We start from the raw sequence: 15717 nt of genomic DNA on the forward strand, positions 1-15717 counted from the left end.
TTTTTTAAAAAGTTATCAACAAGTTCTTTTGAGGAGAAATAAATGCATACTCTATTTTGTGAAATTCGTGAAGCGAAAATGATATCTTTAGGATTTACAATACTGCCCAAGGCTATTAGATAGTCTTCGATTTTTACGTCGTCAATGGAAGTAAATAAGACGGCTTGTTGTTTATCAGGGAATTTTGAAGATGTTTGATTTTTTGTTGTAATTGATGCATATGATTGGAAATTTTGTTGGGTTGGGTGTGGTATGGAGAGACTCAGATGGGAATTAGGGACATAGTCCCCTTGTTTTTCGTTATCCATTATTTAAAATCCACATTTATAATATGTGTATTGGGCAAGTACGGTCCTGTCCCTTGAAGAACTTAATATCTTAACTTATCAAGGTTGACAAATAATAGTTTCGACAATAATTGTTTAAATATATGTAAACAAACTTTGTTTACTTACAGCTTTTGTAGATTCAAACGTTGATATGGATGAACTTGATTAAATCACTGTTTTTATTCACTACAGTAAGTTTTACTTTTGCGGTAAAAACTTTAAACTTTATCAAAATTGGTTTTTAATTATCACCGTAATTATAGCTATGCTATCGATACGATGTTTGCTTGACGGAGGTCAGAATGAGAATCGAGATCTATTTTGACTTAGAAAAAGTATCTTGACCAAAAAGACTAATAATTTAGGTGCTTTAAAAATAATTTACAGAAATGTAACAATACTTAAACTTAAGATCTAAATAAGTATAAATCTGCGTTTTTAATTTTTGGTGCACAACGGGTAGTTTTCATGCTTTAGAAACAAAACCACACATTTTAATAATATAACTTTTGAAGAGGGAGGTAAGCTAAGTTCACTTTCAAAATTTCATCAAAATCGGTGCCGTCCTTTACAATTCTGAGGTTTTGCAATTAAATATGGACTATAATACACATAACAAAGTAGAAAATCGTCTTTTGTTTGAACTTTTATTGAACTTAATTAATTTGGTCTTAATATAAAAGAGTAAATACATATAAACCGGCTAATACTTGAACAGAACCTTTATTAATAATTATTATTATATGCGGTGCGTAGTTCGATGGGTCAGCTAGTAAATTATATTATATTATTGTGTAAAAACTATAGTGTGAAAATGTTGATTGCTATTAGTGGAGTCAATAAAAATTCAAACAAGCCTATATATTTTTTAAACATTTTTTGTTAGTTTATACAGGGTGTTTGGTAAATAATGGGTCATAGCTTAACCTTAGATTCATGAGGTTAAAAAAGGGTCGATTTAAGCTAACTTACCTTAGTACAAAAGTTGATAACAACCGAAATACAGTGTGTCAAATTTAAACTTTTATTTTATTTATTCTTGAATATTTCCTAACAGGCATGGGATAATAACACGAAATTTGGTAGGCGGGGGTTTTTTGGGACAAGAAATCTAAATTCTGCACCAAAAATTTTGTGTTCATTTAATATGTTCTTTTCTTTTATTACCTGCCCACCGTATATACATACTTTGAATCAAATTTTTTATTCTCTTAATATTTTTACTTAAAAAATGTATACTACATTCATCTCGCTAAACTCAACCGTTTTCGAGATAAACGCATTTTAAATCTGCGATGCAACATAATTTTTACCATAATATCATTGTAGTTACACCAGAAAAATAACTTAAAACCATAAAAATTTCCAAAAATGTATCGCAAATTTTTTCAAATGGAATTTGCGATGAAATGACATAAATTTTAGAACTGGCACAATTATTATGGTTTTAAGTTATTTGTCGGGTGTAACTGCAATGATATTATGTTAAAAATTATGTAGCATCGCAGATTCAATATGCGTTTATCTCTAAAACAGTTGAGTTTAGCGAGATTAATGTAATATACCTTTTTTAAGTAAAAATATTAAGAGAATAAAAGTTTTGATTCTAAAAGTATGTACAGTGGGTAATAAAAAAAATTGAACCTATTAAATGAGCGCTGAAAGGAGTATGTGGCGCCCTCTAGGTAAGACATCATTTTTGGTAGCGAATTTAGATTTCTTGTCCCAAAAAACCCCCCGTACCAAATTTCGTGTTATTATCCCATGCCTGTTAAGAAATATTCAAGAATAAATAAAATAAAAGTTTAACTTTGACACACTGTATTTCGGTTGTTATCAACTTTTGTACTAAGGTAAGTTAGCTTAAATCGACCTATTTTAAACTCACAAATCTAAGGTTAAGCTATGGCCCATTCTTTGCCAAACACCCTGTATATTATCTTCTTCTTCTTGTAGTGCCTATCCGTTTCGGATGTTGGCGACCATCATGGCAATCTGCACTTTGCACACTGCTGCTCTGAAAAGATTTGTAGTGGTTGTGTTGAACCACGTTCGTAGATTTTTCAGCCAGGAAATCCTTCGCCTTCCTGGTCCTCGCTTTCCCTCTACTTTTCCCTGCAAGACCAGTTGCAGCAGTCCATATCTCTCACAGTTCCTCATGATGTGACCGAGGTATTCGATTTTGGCTGTTTTTATTTTGATTAACAGCTCTTTTTCTTTTTTCATTCTCAGCAAAACACCCTCATTAGTAATGTGGTCGGTATAAGATATCTTCAGGATTCGACGATAAAGCCACATCTCAAAAGCCTCAATTTTCTTGCAGGTGGCGTCTGTGAGAGTCCACGACTCAACTCCGTACAACAGTATAGGAAATATATAACATGAATTATATAACTGTATATTATATGTTCAGCTAAAAGGTTCTACTCACAGATTTAGCCGCTAAATATTTATTAATATTTTAAACAATAAAATTGTTTTGTATAAATAATTTTAAAAGCTATCGTTGAATTTATCATTTTACTTTGATTATATTTTCACCTGTCAAATTCTGACGTTTTTGCTTTTTCAGCCAATCACCACGCGTCGTTCTAGCCAATCATTGAGTGTAATACTGATAAAACAGCATCTTCCTTGATAAACAGTCTCTTCCCTGATAAAACTTAAGGTACCCTAAATTTCACATAATACGTTACGAACGACATTGGAAAATCTCATATTAGTTATAAAAATTGTGTTTTTAATAATTGTTCATTTTCGATTTAAACAGTTTTGTATGTATTAATAATATAATAAATAAATTGGTTCATTTCTAAATCATAAAATAATTTATCTATAACCTAGTTAAGACATTGATCCTAGTTGTCTTAAAAATATTTCACAGATGCCCGTATTTACTAATCTAATAATACATATTGGTTCTTTCAGTACAAAATAATCTTTTCAAATACCACTCGTCCTCTAAATTTTGCTTGATAAATTTTTTCGTTTTCATACTTAAACTTCTTTATTTAGGGTAAAATCACTCGTCCTTCGGACTTGTGATTTTATCATTCGGTTTGTTTTCGTAATTTTATCAAATAAAGAAGTTTTCGTGAAAACAAAAAAAATTATCGATAAAATTTAGAGGACTCGTGGTATTACCTTTGATAAAATATGTTTCTCTTTTGTTTTTGATTATGTTGAATCCCAATATGGCATTACAATTTTAAAATTCAAAAATTTTGAGCTCTTTTACAGTATGTCTGCGTAACTAGATACTATATGGGAAATTTTTTGTTATCAATTTTACGAAAAAAATATTTATTCATAAAACGTTGTGCATAGTATAAAATCTAAAACTCAACTAACAGATATCAAATTTTATCAATTTTATACGAGGTATGTCAAAAATAAGAATTTCGTTAGTAAAAAGAGTAAAGTACTTTATTCCTGGTTGCACCAACATATTTTAAGCTTAAGACGTGCCTTAAGCTCAACTTTCCAAACATACTCGTTGTACCATGGAGTCTTAGATCAATTTTCAGCTTGTCACAATGGATTGCCACGTGGATTGGATCGAAAAGAATAGAAAATTATGGTGCAACGTAAGAGATACTTCAGTCAGCCCTATCCACAAGTTGAGCTTAGCTAAGCTGGAGCTTAAGATTTGTTGGTGCAACCAGGCATTAATATTTCAGAATATCAAAAAGTGTTATTATAAAAAGTTGTTTGGAATTAAGTACTATGTTTCAAATCACTATTACATCCTTTCAATTCAAAAAAATAAAATGCAAATTTTTCACAAATTACGGATACCCAACATCATTTTATTACAATTATGATAACTAATTTAATATCAATTTTACGAAAAAAAAGTTTTCCTTCATAAATAGCTCTACTAGGGATGGCGGTTTTTGACAAAACACCGGTTTTCGGTTATACCGGATTTTTTTTGCTTACGGTTTAACCTGGCGGTTATAACCGGCCAAAAAAAACCGGTTTTCGATTTTTTTAATCCAATAGGTTACATTTACAATGCACTTTAGTTTGCGATACTCCACTCGACTCGATACTCGATATCAACATGATCAAAATTAGTACTATCGGAAGAACATCAATATCAATATAAATAAAACACAATAATTTAATCAAACCATTTTATTCTATTAATTATTATATTTATTTATTATTTTACGGTCGGTCTTGACGGTCCAGTTAGCTGGGGCTCAGTCGATCGACAAGTTTAGTGGATTTGCGATTTGCGGTCGCTGGTTCGAGCCTCAGCTAGGTCATGAAATTTATAAAAGGCCAACGCCGTAGTACAAAACTCAATAGAGTCTACGGCTTGGTCTGGAATAAACTGGCGTCTGATCGGCCTATGGAGGAGCGGTACGGGAAGGGATAAGGGCTTCCGGCTTGGTGATACTCCTCCATAGATCCCTACCGAAGGGCTTTGACCTCTAAGAACGGTGTATACATACATTATTTTAATATTATTATATATCTATTGATTATTATTAAATATATTATAGCGTAAGATTAATATATTATACATATTGCAATAATATACAATTTAACCCAACCATTTCAACTTATAAAAAATATCCCAAACTCTTTCAAATGGGATTAAAAAAAAAATAATATCAACATAAATATTTTACTTAAAAATAAATTGGACAATGCAATTTATCTTTTATTTTTACTACCTTAAAAAAATTTATAATGTAGTTCTTTTAACACGTTTGTATATTTGTATAATAAGTACATTTTAACTCATTTAATACTTCCTGTATGGGTGTATCGTTTTGAAAACTTAGGGAAATCCTTGGAGCTTCTTATTCGTAATCGGTAATACGATATTCATAGTCAGAACATTATTTTTGGTAATCAGAAAAAGTCATTCACCCACTTTCAATGTCAAGAGTCAAGTGTGTAAAATAGATGATGTTTGCGTCTACTTCAACCAGATCACTTCTTATGTAAATATTATGATTACAAATACTTTTCAACGAAATATTATATTAAAACTTAATTGTTTCTGGCTGATGTGAGTTTGCACTTTCAGTTTGCTTCTGTATTTATAAAATAAAATTTGAATTATAGTTTTGTTTGGAATAATTACTTGAGAATAATAATTATGATTGGGGTCCAAAATAATACCAAACCTAATCCTAATCACCGTAAAAACCTAATAACCGGGTTTTACTTTAAAAAGAAAAACCGGTTATAACCGGGACAAAAAACAACTGGTGCAACCGGTTATTGCGGAGTAAAAAAACCGGTTTTAGGTTAAAACCGGTAGGTTTTTCCCATCCCTAAGCTCTACCTCTTATAAAATCTAAGATGCAACCATCAGATATCAAACTTTTTCAATTTTATACGAGGTATGTAAAAAATATGAATTTCGCTTAACAGTTAACCCGGCATTGGTCGCTAGGTAGGTTGTTACGTGAGGGGTCGCGCCTGAGATTTTCTCTCACATATCCAACTTTTGCATTTCTTTACAAAATTTTACAAATTTTCAAAAGTTTCATTAACGATAAACCCATTTTCTTTAAAAAAACACGACGTTTTTCTGTTTTATTATTATTAGGTTTATTTAAAATGTGGCTATTAATGCCGCCAATATTTAACATTGAAAAATATATGGTAAGTGACCATCTACAACTAACCCGTGAAACAGAATATAGGATTTTCATATCATCGACCACATCCACGGCGCCTTTTATTACATCATAAAAGGATATTATTATTTTAGGTTTTAAGGGGAAAAATAAAATTAATTTTTAAACACAGTTGGTGACGCAGGTGGTCGCTTGATGAGAGAATCTCTCACATGAAGCGCACTGACTCAACAATATGGGGATACTAAGTAGACTGAGTCACTATCTGAGCGGACGAGTCTATTAGATTGTCGAGGGAGGATAGTTACGAGACTAGAAGAAACTACAGCGCTTTTAATTTCCCAAAAAAAAGTTGTGTGCAATTTTCTGAAACCGTGAGAGAAAATTTCATATAGCGACTACTGACCGGTGAAAGGGTTAAACAAGCAACTATAAAATTGAAATATAAATATATGTTCACTCATGAGTAATACCCTCTTAAATTGGTAGTAATTCTGTAAAACTACGAGGTTCTCATAAACTACACTTTTTTTTGCAGTTCATTTGTTTAAAAAAAATTAAGCACCCATTTCTGGAGTAGAACTTTTTATATATTGTTTATTAACCCTTATCCGGGCAAGGTGGGTCCGGCGGGCCCGAGACGCCAATTCTTTTATCATAAACTGATAAAAAAAAATTATTGAATTTTATGCATCACTGAATTTGTTTAGAATTTAGAATTTTTTAGAATTTTTGAAATTACGGCGACGAAAGAATTTTGTCAGGTAAAGGGGCAATACGGGCCTGTCGGGCCCTACTTGTATTTATACCTAAAGTCTTTATCTTTGTTACAGAAGTTAATCTGGCAGTCAGGTAATATTTTTGTGGATTATGTAAAAGCCTTTTATGATTCCGGAAATCCAATAATAAAGTCCGAACGTGCAACAAACAATTTAAATATCTCTTTGATGTGAACATCAAAGAGATGCTTACGATAGGTGTTATATCTATTCTAAATAAATTGTAAAAACTGATAATGATCATTGGAATGTAATAGTATTTTTAGGTAGGTACCTATACATATTTTGAAATAAATAATGCATCTGCTACCAGTCGTTTGATACCGATGTTAGTGTCGACAATTACTAAGCCAGTAAAATTATATTGAATTACAGTGAAAGTAGATAGTGCGAATAAAATGTCCCGAAAACCATTATCAGCTGCAGAACTGCAAGATATTGCTAATAATTTATGGGATTCCGATGATGAAGAATCTCCTGAAGTAGTTGGAATTGAAAGTGACTCTGAAATTGAAGATCATCTTTCGGAAGCAAGTGAAGAGGATGATCAGCAAGTAGTATTGAGTGATAATGAAGAAGAATGTGTAGCTACAAGTTCCCAGATTTCAGAGTGTGTAATTTTTTAAACTAAGGATGGAACTAACTGGAAGAGTCAACCACAACCGAGAGGACGTATGCGATCCTGCGACATAATAAAAAGCAAAGTGCACAAAGTAATGTTTGCCCTTGGTCAAAGTGTGGATGATCCTGTTTATTCCTTTTATTTGTTTGCGGACGAAAAATTGTGAACGAAATAGTGAAGTGTACAAATAAAGAAGCCGAAAAAGTCCTGGGGATATAGAATTTGAGATATTGCGACTCTACGGAGATATATGCCTTTATTGGACTCCTACTAACTGCAGGGCACCTGTGTCAACAATCATAATGTATATATACTTTGGAGTAAGTTTTATGGCCCTACTATATTTTCTCTTTTATACTCTTTTCTCAGAAGGGTTTTCACACAATAATGAAAGGCAACAACATCGTAATCTTTTTCCAGGATATGCGTAAATACAAATCCCTCTTTTCAAATAAAATGGCCTATTAGATTTACAAAAGATTTTATTTATTTATTAATTAAGTCTTCTTTGGCTCCAAATCTTTTTTACTTGTAAATTTTTTCTACAAAAGTTTTTTGCATTTCATTATTTTGTGCAAATCCTTCATGTAGATCGCACCCTCGAGGTAGACCGCATAGGTACTATAGTAGCACCATTTTTTAATCTGGAGATTTTAAATTTATCTTTAATAAAAAATCAAAAATGAATATTAGACATAATATATGGGTAAATATGAATAGTGCATTCAAGAACAGTAGTGGGCCCAACGGACCCGAGTTGCCCGGTTACGTAAGTAAAATGTGTTGCCCGGATAAGGGTTAAAGATTTTTTAATCAAATTAAAAAAAGTTTGTTTTTTTCCCAAGTCAAAATCTGTATTGACTCCCCTATATTGAAAGGAAAATATTTTCATTGACCTATAAATAGGAAGCTGGCCTATAACAAGTTTAATATTTATACAATTTTTTTGACATTGTTTAGAATTGTTTAGAAAACATTTCACTATCGAAGCATACGTTAAAATTGTTTAGCAAATCCGGTCAATCATTAAAAAAAGCAACAATAATAATAGTAAAACAGAAAATTCAGACATGTGTTATAGGCCTGGTTCCCCGTAAAAAAGTTATATTAATAGTTTCAAATAGTTTCGCAAACTGAAAATTTCTTAATAGTTTAACGGTCTCTAGTCGGATAAACTTTGATGTACGGGAATACTGAAACAGAGGAAGTTCTAACTATGGAACAGGTTATAGGTTTCAAACGTCAGACTACAAAAACGTCTTATGTATTTTGTCAAACAGAACTTCCAATTGATTTGTTACCCGTTCATTAAACTCTCATGCAAAAATCGGACTGTTATTATTTATTAGCAACATAATTCCGGTCATTTGACATGTTCCACGCGCCCGAATTATTAAAATGCCCAACATTTTATCATATATTATATAAAGTTTGCTATCGAATAAACTTAAAAGCAACCTGCTAGTTTTCACAGTCATAAACTTGTCAGAATGACAAGTTCCACAATTAAAATCACGTTCCACAATAACAACATCCACTGTTCCAGTATTCCCATACATCAAAATTTGTCCGACTAGACACAGTTAAGCTATTAACAAATTTTCAGCTTGCTATTGATAAATTTTTTTCGTACGCGGGATCCAGGCCTATTAATTGTGTTGTAACCATGTAACCTAAAAAATAGGGCTCTACATTATTTTTTAAATAATTGAACAATATAATTCTATTTTAATACATACCCAGAACAATAATCCATCTCCAAAAATCGAAATCTACTATTTTGTGGACGACCGTCAGAACTGATTCTTGACTGAGACGTAGTGTTTCTGACAGGGACCTCATCAGGACGTCCAAAGCATGAGTTGATTTGTACACTTCAGTTCTTTTCCTGTTCAGAATGGCCCTTGCCTCTGGAAAAGATCCAAAACTTTTTATGTATTTTGCAGGATAGTATTCAAGAAAATTAAGTTATTGTTAAATTTTCAGCTGAAAAATAAGTATAGGAAAATATTGTTAAGTTTGTTTTTTTTAATTGAACGTTAGACATTATTTGTGCCATACACATAATGTGCGAAAAAATTAATTTTGCAATAATTAAAATTTTGATACAAATTTTAAATAGTGAAATGTAAAATTGTCTTTAATGCACAGTTTAATACAAATATACAATATGACAATATAGCACTGGGATTTTATTGATATTCCTTTTATTTTTAATTTTTGTAATACACACAGGAACAAAAAATTCGATAGGAGGAACATACATATTATATTTTTAAGGAGGAATCTTCTTCCGCTTGATGTGCCTATCTGTGATGAATGTTGGTCATGGCAATATTTATCATATCTGCAGCAACGTGGAAAAGATGCACAGATATGTTGTGTTGAACCAAATTCTGAGATTCCTTAACTAGAATGTTATTTTTCTTCCTGGACCTCACTTACCCCATATTTTACCTTGCAGAATGGATTGTAGATCCATTTCACAGAATATTTCCGAATTATTGTAACTTTCGAGATTAGATAGTGGCCAGTACCTCTCGGTTCTTCTTCATTCTTCTGAGGATCTCCTGATTTTTGACCTGGTCTGTGCACGGGATTTTAAAATCCATAAGGAAAAATTTCCTGTATCTGGCTGTATACCATTAATTAAAAAATTTAAGAAAAAGATCTTCTGTGTAAACGGTGTATTTATTTAAAACCCCAATAAAGGGCTACATTAAAAACAGAACGTTTTCGCTCTAAAAAGAGCATCATCAGTGTTCTAAGCCTAAAATAAGTATAACCATAATTAGTGAAGACAAGAGTAAAAAATTTAAAGGTTGACCAAGATAAAAAATTAGGTTATACTCACAAGCTCTACATGCTAAGCCACCAAAAATACATGGGTTAAAACCCTTAAAATGCCAACCAGAAGTCTTACATTGGCGTGTTATATATTATAATAATAATATCGTCTGGCATTTTTGCCGGGAAGATCCTTTCGGACAGTTCCGGCGCCATTTACATCTTTAACCCTGTTTCAAGTAACTCGTGCCGATGTACACTAGCCCAGGGGAACCGAGGGCTTTACGTGCTCTCCGAGGCACGGTGATACGACTCGTGTCATTATTGGAAATGAAAATGGTTTGTCTTTGGCAGGGCTCGAACAAACGTGCACTGGCGTATGAGGCCAGCGAATATGCCGTTACTCCACGGCCGCTCACAGGTGAAACCAACTGATTACAGGTGACAGGTGTGAAAGTGTTTCTGACTGATGTCAGCACGAGACAGACGGTGTAACCTGAAGTTTTGTGAACTGGTATGTAGTTTACACTAGCCAATAGTTTTAAAAAATTATTTGTGGTAAAATTCGATAATAACAACAAACATCGTGTGATGGGATTACAAGTATTCACTATTAAGCTAACAAGAATAATATAGGGAGTGAAAATAACGTTACAGTCAAACCTGCCATATCCGGATCAATGTGGCGACAGACCGATCCGGACATGAAAAAATCCGAATATCAAGACCACTACTTCTTTTACAGTCTCTGAAACGTTTTCTCCTTCATACATTCCAGTAATCAACGCCGTCAATAACTTTCGTCGATAGACATGTTTTATATATTCTATAATACATTATTTCGCCATCTTTTAGTTCTTCTTTTAGTGCGTTGTCCAACAGCAGGACTGCCTTTCTCGGCAGATTTCGGTAGATCCGGACGGCGCAGAACCGTCCGGATATGGGGAGGTCCGGATATGACAGGTCCGGATATGGCAGGTTATTTTAAATTGTCAGCGGGGTTTAATAAGTATATTACTAAAGATAGGCAGCCAACCATACATGAGAACAGTAACAGCTGTTGTTTGTAAGAATGGTAGCCATTTGATAAAAACACATTAAATGTGATTTTTTAAACATTTAAGGGTTTTTACCCTAACCAGTGGTTATATCCCTGGGTTTATTTTAAACTATAGAATGTGTTTGTTCGAAGTTTTCTCTTCTTTTGAGGTTTTTACACCTATAAGACGAGAGCTCTGATGATGGCATTAATATGCTGAAAGTACTTAGCTGATTTAATAAATTTATTTACACACTATCAGTCTTTTGAAAACATACACCAGTTCCCGTTTAGATTTATATAAAAGTGTGTACAAGTCAAACAGTCTTTTTATATTCTATAAATCCTTTTAAATATTATATTTTTAAAGAGTTCATTATTGTTTTCTAAACAAAAATAATAGTTATTTATGATATATTAATTTTAATGCACGCATGTGAAGGTTTGCAGTTCACATGAGTGCCTTAAAAATGTACTTTTAACACGTACATCATACAATATTTTGTCAACAAACGTGTTAAAAATAATGCAATAATACAGTTTAAATTAAATTTTAAAAAACCTTTTAAAAAACGTTTAATACATTAAAAGGAGATAGTTTTAAATTACATCGTATATTACGAACCATAGCAATAGGTCTGGATCCCGCGTATGAAAAAAAAGTTGAATAATAGCAAGCTGAAAATTTGTTAATAGCTTAAGGGTGTCTAGTCGGACAAACTTTAATATATGGGAACACTGGAACAGGGGAAGTTCTAATCGTGGAACAGGTTAAAAATTTAGAACGATCAAACCACGAAAACGTCACATGTATTTTGTCCGACAGAACTTCTAAATTGATTTGTTACCTTTTTATTAAACTCTCATGCAAAAATCAGACTGCTATTTACAACCAGTCATAATTCCTGTCATTTGACATGTTCTACGTGTTCCACTCATTATAATGCCCATTTGGTGATAAATGGCAGCCTGATTTTTGCATAAGAGTTTAATGAAAGGGTAACAAATCAATTGAAAGTTCTGTCGGACAAAATACATGTGACGTTTTCGTGGTCTGACCGTTCCAAATTTTTAACCTGTTCCACAACTAAAACTTTCCCTGTTCCAGTGTTCCCATATATCAAAGTTTGTCCGACTAGACACTTTTAAGCAATTAACAAATTTTCAGCTTGCTATTAATTAACTTTTTTTTATATGCGGGATCCAGACCTACAAAACCATTGTTGACTATTTGAAAAATTCATTTTTCAAATTGCGCAAATGGTACTATTAATATTAATGTTAATAAATAAAATATAAATATTTTGACATTTGCTTTCAAAATTTGACATTTCACTTTTAACTGCAGTGCCTTAAAATTTTTAAAGCACCCAGTGCTTTAAATTGACATTTTTAAGGCTCCTGTGGAGTGCTAAAAATTGCATTTTTACCACGTTTGTAGAAAAAAATATTAGTTAAAAGTATCGTAAAATATAATTGTTTTATAACTTTGTAACAATTTTCCAACATTTATTAAAAGAAAAAATTATTTACAAAATGACGTAAAATTTAAAACACGCATCCGGACATGTGAAATTAAAGGGCGCGCCCACTAGAAAATTAATGTTATTTTTCAAGAAGTACACTGTTTGATGAATAATTAAGCAATTTAAAAAAATGTTTAGTTATTGACTTATATACTTCAAAAACAGTCTTCCTCTTTTAGACTTATATTAATCAAAAATAAAATGCCGGAATTTTTACCCTTTCTGGTAAGCAAATTACAAATACTGATTTTCAAAATAAAATTTCCCTTTATTTCCTAATAAACCGATTGAATTGAGGGAGCGTTGGGTAGGAACTTCATAAAATTAAGATATAAAATTTGATTAGAAACGTTTTTAGGAGCTTCGAACTCTAAAAGGCAAAATATTTTTAAAAGAAGGTTTATTGATGCTCGAATTTGAGATATTAGCTTTAAATAATATTCTACAAAAACTGGGATTATGATAAAGTTCAAGATAGCTAGCCTTTTAAGATAGGTCAATTTAAAAAATGTAATAAAAGGGAATGTAAATAATAACAAGAGAAAAATACCATACTATGCTACAACCAAAAAATAATAAATGATAGACAGAAACACAACATATTATGATTAGGGACAGAAGCTGCATGGATAGAAATTCACTAGAACATAAGGAACTTAATAAGGCAATAAGAACAAGCAAGAAGACAAGACATCAGGGACAACAGTATCGAAAAAATCAAAAATATTTTGGAGAAAAACAAAAGTATGAAATGTTGTTCTGAAGCTATGTTTCTGTGGCATTTTTGCAATTAACTAGTTTTGATGAGAAGTAAGCCACAATTTTACTAAACAATTATTTTATTAACGTTTCGACGTCCAAATCTGATGTCGTTGTCAAAATACAAAAAATATTAATGAATTAAACAAAAATGCTGTTGCTTATTAAAAAAGTTTTAATAATGTATTTCATCTGACTCATTTATATCGGTAATTCAGACATATATTATACACTTTAAAGTAGAAGACTTTAAAATTATATTGCCAATATTTATGAGTTGCGTTCCTGGGACGACTTTATTGAAAGATAATTGTTTTCATGCAATCATTCGATTGCATGAAATAAACCCCGACTCAAGAATATCCTTCACAAAAAAATAATAACATGTGATCTCTCTTTAAAAAGACAACCACATGCAACGGTGAAAGTAAAATTCTCGCGTTAGAGATTCCATAATACATCACGAAGGAAAACCAGGAAAAACCTCGTGATACTATCCCGACATCGTAAGTATTAATTCTCACTTAGGTTACTCTGTCGAAACGTTAATAAAATCATTTTTTAGTAAAATTGTGGCTTATTTCCTATCAAAACTAGTTAAGAGTATGAAAGTACTAAAAACTCTAAACATAGTCGGTTCGCTAAACTCAGACACAACTTTCTAGTCATTTTAGTCAGTATTTTTTTTATTTTTAACCAATTTTGCCAAAATTGGCAAAATTACTATATTTAGTAAATATTAACTATTTAGTAATTTTTTTTTGCCAATTTTAGCAAATTGGCAAAATTACGTACTAAAATCACTAGCCAGTTGTGTCCGAGTTTAGCAAACCGACTATAGAAAAGGCCGACAACAAATACACCAAATAAAAGATAAAAATGGAATCGTTATGAATGACAAAAATCAGGTAATAAATAAATATTGTTTTATACAGTGCGCTGGAATAAGTGTTAACCCCCCCTTATTAACTCATTTATTTTTAGAACATAATCAAAACGCTAGGACAGGTCGATTTTTAAAATAATCACAGTATATTATAGCATCAACGTTTCGAACTTTACGTGATCCCTCTTCAGATGACAGGCATAACTTTGATTTTTTTAAATAGTAAAGTATATCATGTGACACCCCATTTTAAAGCTTTTGAAATGCAGATTAAAAAATGTATAATACTTTAATCCTCTTTGAGAGCGGAGGCGCAAAGTTTCGGTCGAATTATGTTTAAACGCATTTATTTTCTTTTTCGAATATTCAAAAAACTAATAAGTATTTTTGAAAAATTTAAACGCAGAATGAAATATTGTATTATTACTGAGGGCAGAAAGTCCCTTAGAATAAAGAAAGTTTCTTTTGAGTGATATATTTGAAATTAAAAATCAGACTAAATTTTCTCTTTTTTCACCCCTGTGGCTTATTAAAATAAACATTATAGAAGTTCTCAGGGACTTTTGACCTTCGACAATGCTGTAATATTTCATTCTGCTTTTAAATTTTTTAAAAATACTTTTTAGTTTTCTCAGGATTCGAAAAAAAAATAAATGCGTTTAAAAATAATTCGACCGAAATTTTGCGCATACGCTATCAAAAAGGATTAAAGTATTATACATTTTTATAATCTGTATTTCAAAAGCTTTTAAATGAGGTGTCACATTATGTAGGTAATTTCCTATTTAAAAAAATCAAAGTTATGCCTGTCACCTGAAGAGGGATCGCGTAAAGTTCGAAACATTGATGCTATAATATATTATGATTATTTTAATAATCGACCTGTCCGAGCGTTTTGAATATGTGCTTAAAATAAATGAGTTAATAAGGGGGGAGGGTAACACTAATTCCAGCGCACTGTATAATGGTAGGGGAGCCCAAGCGGCGACTTTTGCAGTTACTCGAGTGCGTCAGATTATTACATGGGGAGAAACCTTGTACCCTGAAAATATACCTCTACTATAATTATATTGGCTCTTAATGCAGGGGTTCGTTAAGGAGGCTAAAAAAAAATCTTTCCTTAGAAAAACTCGAAATCGTCAGATTAAGATAAGGTAAGTTAACTACATGCAAAACAGTGTATATTTAAAAGATCTGTCGATTTGAGAGGGGTGCAAAAAAATGGGTGAGTCCCAAAGTTTCACGAGAAAAAAGCGAATATTTCGCGAAATTAATGACAGATCACAAAACTAAAAAATACGTACTCAATATTTTTCAAAAATCTATCGAATGATACCAAAAACGACTTCCCACGGAGAGGGCTGGGGGTAAATTTAATATTTTA

General features: G+C 31.8%; 1 protein-coding gene across 15 annotated transcripts in view; it reads right to left on the reverse strand.

The window, feature by feature from the left end:
- LOC114337883 (prominin-1) overlaps positions 1–15717 on the reverse strand; it is a 940102-nt gene that overhangs the window by 472746 nt on the left and 451639 nt on the right. For all 15 annotated transcript variants that reach the window (XM_050658571.1, XM_050658567.1, XM_050658566.1 and 12 more), the window contains exon 10: positions 9076–9246. In XM_050658571.1, the coding sequence (XP_050514528.1) occupies positions 9076–9246 (171 nt within the window). The remainder of the gene's footprint in view (positions 1–9075; positions 9247–15717) is intronic.

Source organism: Diabrotica virgifera, chromosome 8, assembly GCF_917563875.1.
Source record: "Diabrotica virgifera virgifera chromosome 8, PGI_DIABVI_V3a".
Lineage (NCBI taxonomy): Eukaryota > Metazoa > Arthropoda > Insecta > Coleoptera > Chrysomelidae > Diabrotica > Diabrotica virgifera.